The 11,156-nt window shown below is 37.0% G+C and overlaps 1 protein-coding gene across 1 annotated transcript; it reads right to left on the minus strand.

Moving 5' to 3' along the window:
• Positions 1-698: 698 nt before the first annotated feature.
• Positions 699-2,788, minus strand: LOC103958732 (transcription factor TCP14). The gene has a single exon (XM_048589946.1). It carries the CDS (start codon positions 2,321-2,323, stop codon positions 1,058-1,060), a length of 1,266 nt encoding a protein of 421 aa, XP_048445903.1. The 5' UTR covers positions 2,324-2,788; the 3' UTR covers positions 699-1,057.
• Between the last annotated feature and the right edge of the window lie 8,368 nt (positions 2,789-11,156).

The raw sequence follows: 11,156 nt of genomic DNA on the forward strand, positions 1-11,156 counted from the left end.
CGTTGTATATTAGTTCGGGCAAAGACCAGCATCCGGGTCCCACCACTTGGGCCAACACCTGGAACTGATAAGGTGTGGTGGACCCTACCGTCCTATTACCCTCCCCAACCCCCCTTCTCTGAAAATCTTAATCATTGATGCAGTAAACCCTAGAGATTCATGGCAGAGAGAGAGAGAGAGAGAATCAGAATGATCAAAAGGCTGTGAAATTTTTTTTAACACTGCATTTTGCAGTAACAATACTACTACTGTTTTATTAACGTTCGGATTATGATTCTCTCTTCTCTAAATCTCTTATCCTCCCTACTTCTTTCCTCCTCTTTCACTTTTCTCTTTTTATTTCTACTTCTATAAAAAAATCAACTGTAAAATATTGACATGACATAATCGTAATCGTTCAAATATAAAACTGAAAGAGAGAGAAATTTAATCCTACTCGTTAGCATTCACTAAACGTGAAATAAACTTGGTAGTGGCCTAGAGAGAGAATCCAATTGTTAGTTAGGTAGGAGACTTACCATAGCATGCAAATAATGTCATTTTCACCAACACAATAAAAATTGCATAAATTACATAAGTAACAATATCGTTTAGTCGTTCATTCACCGTGTTTATGTTTGAGCCGGTCTAATCTAGAATTTTCGCTGCGTTACTTTTTCATGAAAAATCAAAAGGAGAGAAAGAGAAGAGAGAAATGATTGCACACACAATGATGATAGTATACTTTGTGGTAAAAACTCATCTCCCAAATGAGATATTAATCACCAAAAATTCAAGAAATAAGAGATCGCAGCCAAAATAATTAACCCATGTTAAAAATAAGTGTCTGTTTCTTTTTCTGCAAACCCTAAGAAAAAAACCCTCTCTTCTCCCGGCCATATCATATTAATCACACAAAAAAATTGGAATAAATAAGTAAAAATAAACCTCAGAATTTTAAGAGCAATCAATCAAACCTCACGTGTGTTGTTACACAGCAAACGACTACACATGTGGGAAGAAATGACGACCACCAACGATGACCACGATGATAAAACCCGACCGCCATTCGCCGGCTTTATGAGTGGTGGCTAGTACTATCGTGCCGATCGTCGCCCCCGCCATGGTGCGAGTGGGATCCGCTCGCCTGCTGAGAGTCTGAAACACCAGTATCCGACATGTGCCGATAGGGGTTGAGTCCGGCGAGCATATTCAGCTGCCCGTCACTCATGTTATTTCCATCATTACTACCGCCGCCGCCTCCCGAGCCACCTAATTGTTGCTGACTAGGCAACAGGGTGACTGGGGCGGGGAAATTCATAAAATGTAAGCCACCGGGCATTGTTCCTCTATACAGTCCACTGTTGTTGACCGAAGCTGGAAAAGTCCAGATAGGGTCTCCGCTCATAACTTGGTTGTTAGAATTTGCCAGCATCCAAAAATTAGCCGGAATCTGACTATGTGGGTGGCTGGCCGGGACCGCACCGGTGCTTGACTGTAATAAGTACCCTCCTCCACCACCCCCGCAGCCGCCGCCCATTTGATTTAAGTCCTGCTCTGGCGGTCGACGCTTCCTCCCTCCCATGCTCCCCTCCCCTGCCGACGCCGCCTCCGAGAGATCTAATGACACTGTATCGCGGAGCTCCTGCTTGGCTTGCAACATGGAAGCGTGCATGGAGTTTGTTTGGAAATTTAGGAGAGTTGAGGAGCTGTCAGAAGACGAGAGGCCGATGCCCTGAAAGAGGCTACGCCGCTGGTTCTGGTGAAGAGAGAAATTTGGGCTGTAGTAAGAGGATCTTAGCTGAGATGGGACGGACATGCTGGAGCCGGAACTGCGGAGTGAGATGTTGAGTGACGTGAAGTTGGCAGGGATTGTGCCGGTACCGGTGGCGGCGATCACGGCGGGCTCGGCCTGCTGAAGAAGCCACTCGATGGTTTCGCCGTCGGACTTGTGGCCGAGCTCGCGTGTGAGCTGGAAGACTCTGGCGGCACACAAGGCCGGCATTCGAATGCGGCGGCCGCGGCCGTCGACTTTAGTGTGGCGGTCCTTGGTGGAGGTCCGCTTGGGGGGTGGCTTTTTGGAGGGCTCGGCGGAAGAAGCTTGAAGAGCTGAGGTGGTTGTGGCTGCGGGAGAGGAGGTGTTGTTGTTGGTAGTGGGGTCGACGGTGGTGATGGCTAGAGAAGGGTAGGGGGACGTGGAGTTGGAGCAAGAAGCCGCTTCTTGATGATCTAATTCTTTTTTCTCGAGCAACTGGAAGGGGAAGTTTGGACGGTGGTGATATTGTTGTTGGTGTTGTTGGTAGTGGTGGTGGTGGTGGAGTTGATGATCATCACCTCCTTCCATGATCGCATGGGAAAGAGAATTATGATCAGCTTGTGGAGGGTTTTATGAGAGAAGAGTAGAGAGAGAGAGAGAGAGAGTGGAAGAGAGAGAGAGGGCTTAGTTTAGTATAATTGGGTTTTGGTGGGTCTCTCACTCAGCAGCTGATCAACTCAACTCTCAGCTCTCTTCAGTCTCACTCAGTCACTCACTCGCACTATATTTTTACAGAACAAGCCTGTTTTTATTAAAATAAATAAATAAAAATCTCTGGTTGTTTGTTGGCTGGAATTTGTGTACGAAAAAAATTGAGATTTTGGTTTAGGTGATGTGTTTTGGGTTAAGAATTGTATAGTAGCGCTAGAGATATCTAGAGAGAGAAAGAAGGATGGACTAAAATGGTCCTTTGGAAAGAGAGAGAGAGAGAGAAGATAAGGGAGGGAGGGAGTGAGCGAGAGAGAGAGCTGGGCACTGGGCAGGTAAGCTTTAAGCAACAAAGATAATGAGTGGGAATTATATGGGTGAGCTTTAAAAAGCAATTTTTTGTAGGAAAAGAAATTGCTTTGTTGTTGTGCTGAGCTTTTTCTAGCTTTTATATTTTAAATTTTTTATTATATATCTAAAATTATATAAATAATAGTAAGGCCATCGGTCCTGGCTTCTCTGCCCTCCCACTTCTCATACACTCTCATCCCCTCCTATTTGTGCGGTCACGGTTAAGCCACGTCAACATTTTATATTACTATTATTTTTTGTCTTATTATCTCTATAAAAAAAATCAATATAAAATGTTGACGTAGCTTAACCGTGGCCGCACAAAATTGGAGGGGATGAGAGTGTATGAGAAGTGGGAGGGCGGAGAAGCTGGGTCCAAGGCCATCTCTAATCGAAGGAGTGTCAAGAGGCTATATTTAGCCCTATAGTCATGTAAGAAATTTTATTTTAATGAATAGTGACATACCATATTTTTATACCATTCCCAACCGAATGGGCTAAAGGGCCATAGGCCAAACATAATTTATTATTTTAATTGAATTTAATTAAATTAAACTACTGTATTAAAATAAGATTTTCGGACATATTGGAAGATTATTGAAAGAGGTGGCCATTTGAAAATTATTGAAAAAATTAAAGGAAATATTATTAGAAGAGAATAGGATGTGAAGAATTGAATAAAATGAGATAAAATAGTATGGAATGGTGTAAAAAAAAAAATTAAGTCAAAAAAAAAAAAAAGTGGGCTGGGCTTATCGAGCTAGCTGGAAATGGCCAGCTCGCTGGCCTGATTTGGTGGTTTTGGCCTAGTAGGGCCCACGAGCCCTTGGTTTGAGACGGTTTTTGTGTCATTTCGAGTTCTTTTTAGCCCTATGGTCCTTTGATCGGGTCGGTTGGAGACGGCCTAAGGGAGGCTGAAATCAAACTTATAGAACTACGAACGCATGAATAAAGGTTTAACTATAAGCGCCTTAATTTTTTTATTTTTCCGTTCTTAATAGGAAAAGATCATGATCAAACACCAAAAAACAAATCAAATAGATTTAATTTAATATTGATTTTTTAAAAAAAAAATTTAAGAAAAAGGACACGAAGACGGAAATCAAATTCAAAATTTCACTGATACAAAAATAAGTGCTCTAGACTCCTTGCGCTACAAGTCTACAACTCCTATCCAAATTTTCAATAATTATTTCATTCTGTGGAGGAAAATATCAAAGCATCTATTACCAAATACCCGAATGTCAAATAACATTTAGATATTAATTTTTCTAGGAATTTTCAGGATACGATGAGAAATTTATCATTGTGTTCATAATACAGATAGTACATCACGTGTCATAACATAAGTAGAGAAAATTTTTATCTTTTAAATTATTAAATTTTTAATACAAATATCTTATATATCATTTATATAATAATACATGATGTACCATTTCATCTCTTGAATACTGGGGACGAGGAGAGAGGGAGGCCGGGAGGGTGGGGGGTTCCCCTTTTTATTGTGGTTGGACAGCCCCTTTGGTTCAGGACTCCACGTGAGGTGCTCTTTTTATCATTCAATCCATAAAGACAATGGTGGCCGAGTGGGACCAATCCCAAGTCAAAAAAAAAATTTAGAGACTTGGAAAAAAGGAAAGATTATATCGACGCGGGTCCTAGTCTCATTCAAGCAATCATTTCGTTTTGCCTTTGGCCCTTTGCCTTTTGCTCTGCGCCTTTGCCATTTGTTGTTTGCTGGCCAGGGAACTTTGGGATTCCTCAGCTCCTCCAATCAGTAAAAAACTTTAAACTTAGCTCTCCTCCTCATTCTCCTCTCTTTGCTGACTGTTGCCTATTGGGCCTATGATCTTCGTTGGCTTTAGGTTTTAGCCTCTAGGTTCCCAAGCATCTTCCATTCTTCTCTTCTGATCCCAAAACCCTAATTAGGGTTCACTTATGCACGTTTTGCTTGGGTACCTACCCCCTGGTTTACTTATTGCAGGTTACGAGGATTTGTCACTCAAGTGTTTTAATTTCTATGTATTAACGGCAAGAGTTTTGAATAGTCTCGCATTCACGATAAGAGTAGTTATATATTATAGTACTTATTGTAATTATTTTTATTTTGTTAGATGGATGAGTGTAGGGTTTTGATATTTCCTAATATATTGTGGTTGGCCTATAGATTTAGAGTTTTCCAAACATCTTCCATTATTCTATTTTTGATCTTATATGTAATTAGGGTTCTTTTTTTTTCTTAAAAAAAAAAAAAAAAAACCAGCTGGTGACTTCGTCACGGCAGTCCACTCTTAGAGGCCGGAAATACTTTGTGAGGCATTTTAGCATGCTCGTAGCCACCATCTGTGATTGAACGTAGGACATGCCATGTAGAATACGGACTTGAAATTCGTCCTCAACTCCTGAGTCACCCTGTGGTGGTTATATGTAATTAGGGTTCTCACTTATGCATGTTGTGAGAATTTGTTACTCCAACGATAACCAAAACCTTTACTTATGTTGTTATACGCATTCACGATAAGAGTTTTGATAGTCTCCAATCCACCACAAGAGTTCTGCTAGCTCTCACAACCCTAATTTTTTGTATTATTACGACGGTTAGGTGGTCTTAAAGCTTTTGGGTTTTGGTGTTCCTTAATTGATGCTAATGTGGGTTACCCTTGAGGACAAACAGATGGCCCTGGATGATCAGCAGTACTCGTTCCAAGTTTTAAATTTAGGAAAACATGCAGAATATGCAATCATGATCGAACAGAGCTACTGGTTTTGTGTGCAGGCCCATCTAAATCATTTTGATTTTGTCTAAAGAATCTGTGTTAAGGTTTGTTTACACTCATGCTGGTCCATAAATCCACTCATTTGAGCAATCTACTTAATTAAATTAATTAGTTAATCAAATTACAAACCCCATTTGGTTTTTTCTCTTTTAATCCATTTGCATTATTAATTAGACCACAATAATGCTGAAAGAATATTCTGTCTATGTTTAGCTGAATTGATCTGGATATTGAGCTTTTTACAGCTGGGAAAATGTTGTAAATACATATACATACACACACGCGCACACAGATATATATATATATATATATAAATATATATATTTGCAGAATTACTTGCTATAATATCTGAAAATTGCCAAGTTGAAATTGATTGGATGTTTTTATTGAGTACCACAGCTAGTGTGATCTGCTCCACACAAAAATTGATGAGATATACTTAATCTCTGATGGTATTTTTGTCTTTGGAATCTCAAATGAACATGTGGCATAATCTGATTTGGTGGTTTAAATAAAGAAACTGGATAAATAAAGATGTCGATGATGAACTGTTCTAGATATATAGTTACCACTATTGCTATATCAAAGAAGCAAGCCATAATCTTCATATAACTAGTTTTACAACAGAAAGATAATGACTAGCATTTTTGACAACTTCTTGACCCGATTGTCACAACCACTGCTGATTTTCCACGCCCTTTATTTCTTCTTTTTTCTTAACATGATGGAAGAAGTTAGCTTGCATGAGCTTATAAATAAGTTGTGATATTTTTCATATTCTCAATTAGTTTTATGGTGAAACCTCAACTTTCTTAATTATGAATAATTTGCGATGCCTTCATTCTTTATGTATATTTAACTTAGTCACTTGGTTTTTGATATTTGCATAAACATATTAATTATCAACTATACAATAGTTAAAAAGAAAAATGATATTCGCATTTTACTCCTCTTTTTTTGTTCGTTTATTCTCGTTTGATTATTCTATCCAATCAAACAGCTAAAATTAGACGGGAGTGTGAGAGGAGAAAAAAAGTGCAACAATCAGTTTTTGATTAAAACTTTCTATATTATCATTTGGCCTACAACACTTAGAGTTTCACTTTATTATAAGAGGTCTCTTTGAGTTCAACTCTCATGAGGATGATTGTTTATGAAAATAAAAGGTATTCACTGTGTAAGTAAATATATACATGTAAAAACTTCCACCTCACTAGTTTAATGACTTTATTTTTCTTTCTAATAACTTGAACCAAATCAAATGGGGCTCCATTTGAACAAGTCCATTGTAACATGTGGTAACGTCCCATTGGGGATGACAGGGTTCCTGTACGTGACAGCATTGTGGGGTTACTGTCGAGAAATGTGAACCAGGGAATTAGCAAAATCCTGCCTCCATTTAGACCACATGCCTTGCCACTTATGTAATGTCATTGAACAAGACAGCTTACCACCATCTTCTTCAGCTGTGCAACTGTTAATATCTTATGGAAAACTAGAGTCCTCTTCAGATTTGTCAATTTTCTGGATGTGAAAGTTGAAACCCTAAAGCCTACATTCAAATCAAATGAAAAATCCACTCACCATATTTATCTATAGAGATAATACACGATTAAGGTTGTTTAATTGTGTTTGGCAGCCTAAAACTCAACCAGAAAAACCTTGTCATAGACCTGGGCTTAGCCAAGAGTAGTATGATTCCCTCCTCTTTGCACTCAAGTTCGTATTCCCATTGCCGTATCTCAGATTAATTTAGTGTAAATTACCATATTGTTTACTAAAAAGTCGAAAAACATTGTCCTCCAAAACCTGCTAAGTAAAATTTTAATGGGGTTTTTCATATATTCTTCTTGAGGATGAAGGGATTACATTTGGTTGGGTCCATACCATTTCACTATTGGAATTCACATAAAAAAGGAACTTAAGTTGTTAATCAATCAAATATGGTTGGTTTATTGGGAAACAGCGGTTAGCCTTTAAAAAGAAGTTTTCCCACTTAACTTGGGGCTTGTTTTGCTTAACCAGAACACTAATCGAAGATTGTGGAACTTGTTGGAAGCAATGAAAGAAACCCTAAAACTTAATTTAGAAGCATATAGATATGTATATAAAGAAGGGTTTTTGGTTATGGTGTTTAGATATATCATATATGAGAGTAGTAAAGACAGTTGGAATCTTGGCGTTCATGTAGGGCTGGAAGTTGCACTGGAATATTTTGAAAACGGAGGGAGTTGAGTCACATCACTTTCTCAACTTTTTGCCTGCCTCTATTCCGGACTCCTCAGTGACTTCATCATCCTCTATAAAATAAAAGAAAAGCAAAGTTAGAAAGGAACAGAAAGCTCCCTCTTGGGATCCCTTCTGTGATCCACACCTTCCCTTTTCTTCGTCTACACTGCATCTGCAAGCAATCCCACTACCCTTGTTTTCTATTTTGCTTAGTCGCTAGAGAATTCGACCACTCATCACTATTCACTTCCTTTGATAAATGTGAATCATGTTGAATATATCCTAAATCTGTTTTTGTTGCAAGATTTTATGTGTCCAGTTCACAACACAAATTGTTGCATATTTATATTTGTTTATGCTAATTTGTCACGTATCTACATATGAATTCGCACGAATATGTACACGATTAAATGACTCGATACTGATCATCAATATACCCTAGTAGAGAATGATCCATGAACCTATCAATTGATCTAACGGCTACAACTGCATTCACATATAATACAAATTAGGGTTCAAGAAAAAACCGCTTCGGCGTAGGTTTTGAGACTAGGCTTTAATCATTCATGTTGCTTTGTGGCACATACAGTTGCTTCTGCCTAACAAAAGGAAACAATATTTGAAGGTGAAGAGGACTACTCCACTAAAAGATGTATCACTTTTTATAAGCTTGAAAATCTTTAGTACTTAGCTGCTAATTATAATAAGCAAGGATAAGATCTTATACCTACTATATATAAGAATTGTATCTAAATCACACTCGACTGTGCGAATAATTAAGTATATATTCCCAAGCAATAGTGGTGCCTTGCCTCAGCAAGAAGGAAAGATGATAACTTTGATCGAACAAAAGATTAGTGCAGTAGTATTGGGGTTGTTACTTTTGTAGCACCAATTAGTTTTTTGAGATGGACTGTTACTTTTGTTGCACCAATGAAAGAAACCAGTTTGGACGACTTTTTGCTGTCGTGCCAAGTTGCTAAAATCCACGATACACTGAAAATCTTATCTCAATAAACCTAGGGAAGTCCAATCAGAGCATAGCAGCTAAGCATGAAAAGACAATGAACCAATTACACTATCAAAAAAATCTGCCTTGGACAATGGACAATGGGATCTGAATTATCCGCCATCCCATTTTTCTCTCCTCTCCCTCTTCTCGTATTTAAACACCCAAGATTACTCCTTAATGCTCAAGATTATGTCACATTATCATCTTATTTTATAAAGAGGAAAAGAAGAAAAGGAGAGGAGGGAGGTGAGAAGAAAAGGGAGGCGAGAGAATCCAACTCCTGGACAATGGACAATTGGACATGAGAGAGCTCAAAACATGAATACTGATTTACATACTACGAGTGTACTGCTATCGAGAAGTCCTATATTAATAATACAATGATATATATATATATATATATATGTATATGTTTATGTCCACTTAATGTTGTATCATGACACATGATGTTATGTGGTATGTATTTATGCCGTGTGAGTTAATTTTCAATACATATCCAACAAATGGTGTAGTTTTGGCTTCCAATAATTAAAGGCTGGTGTTACCCACATACTTCTTTTTACCTTCTACACACATTCTGTTAATTTTTGTCATTTAATCATTTTCAATTCATTTGATCCGATGATCAAAATTTGATAAAAGTGTGTAAAAAGTAAGAGAATATATGTAAATAGCAACATCTTAATCAATTGTTTTTCGACAAAAAAAAATATTTGTTTGTTTGTCCTTTTGGTTTTTAACCTAGTCTCTAAAATACAGAAAATTCCAAAATTATATAAATCTCATCACTTCCACCATCACAGGTTTATTGTAGACAGTGACTAAGCACAAGTACTTCTTTTTCCCTTTCCAAATTTACATTTGCTCGCAGGTTGAATTAATTAACAAGTAATAACCTTCTGATCATTGTTGTTTGAGGCCCACACATCCACTGGCTTAGATGAGCTTAAGAAGCTTCGATTTCCCCAATTTTTATATATAAAAAAAAAAAAATATAAGTGGTGATACTTCGACTGAACCACACACTATCATACAAAAATGTTGAAATGATAATAATACATAATTAATTCGTCACTGTAACATCTCAATTACAAATAAGTTTATCTCTATTAATAATTTGAAAATCCTACTAATGCGATCAAGTATTTTTTTTTTCAATAGCAAGAAAATTTAGAAAGATTAGTTACTTTCACCATCAGCGACAGGGCATGTTCACAATCACAGACCAAAAAAACTTACTCGTACACCTAACTGACAATGTGATCAAGTGTTTTATTAAAAGACTGTAGCAAAAGAAGGATAAAAAATGAAAAGCATTCCGTTAAAGAATAACAAAATCTCTTATCCTTTTACATTTACTTTTTATAGTGCTTGGCCTAAGATTTGATTTGAAAACACTCTTACTTTTACACCTCATATCTTTGTCCTTTTTCAGTAAAAATAAAATAAAAAGATCCATTGAACCCTTTCTTCCCCCTTTATTCCAGACCCCCCTTTCTTTTTGATCGAGACTAGAGTAGTATAATTACTTACATGCACGATAGACCTAGCTTTCGGGAAAGGCTTTTTAGCCAAAATGGAGGTTTGTCAAAAAAATATATTTTAAAAAATGACTACATGGTCGTTTGCGTGTTAATTTAATAAAATTAACATATTTTTCACGGAATGATTTACCGTAGATAAATTCAGAAACTACTTCTATTACTTTTTATTGTTAAGAATCAAAATAAGAAGTTGTGTCATTCTCAAATACCCTTTTAGCTAAAAACTCTTCAGAAAATGATATCCATGTCAGTCTAACAGGACACAATTGAATGTCATAGTCATCCCCGCATCGGATCCAAAAGAGTACTAATTGCATCATGCACCATGCTTGAATTACCTATATACAAGGAAAACTCAACTTAAACTTTATAGCTTCATAAAGATTATTATAAAAATACAAATTTGTAACTTACTAAAATTGGTTAGAGCAGTGTACTCTCCTATTTACACATAAATTGAATAACCCTCCCATATAGGTTTGAAAAAAAAAAAAACAAAAGTTACTATAAAAATTCAAGTTAACTAGAATGTCTTTAGCTGCATGTGATCCAATATTCTATTGGATATGGTGTTGAGGTTCTCTCCATGCGTTCCTTGTTCGAAACTCTGCCATCTCCTAAATTATTGTAATAATTCCGCATTCTCCTCCTCTCTTCAATAACAATAAATTAAAAAAAATGAAAAAAAAAAAAAAAGGTCTTTAGCCATTTGAGGTATATATTTTCCTTCCCTTTCTGCATGTAATGAAACAGGCAAATAAATTAAAAAATAAAAGATTTTTATTGTCCACACAAATTAG

This window comes from the organism of the source record quoted next, unplaced genomic scaffold (assembly GCF_019419815.1).
Source record: "Pyrus x bretschneideri cultivar Hongxiangsu unplaced genomic scaffold, Pyrus_bretschneideri_v1 Contig3, whole genome shotgun sequence".
NCBI lineage: Eukaryota > Viridiplantae > Streptophyta > Magnoliopsida > Rosales > Rosaceae > Pyrus > Pyrus x bretschneideri.

Coding starts and splice junctions, on each gene's coding strand:
- LOC103958732 (XM_048589946.1), bottom strand. CDS start 2,323: ATGGAAGGAGGTGATGATCATCAACTCCACCACCACCACCACTACCAA.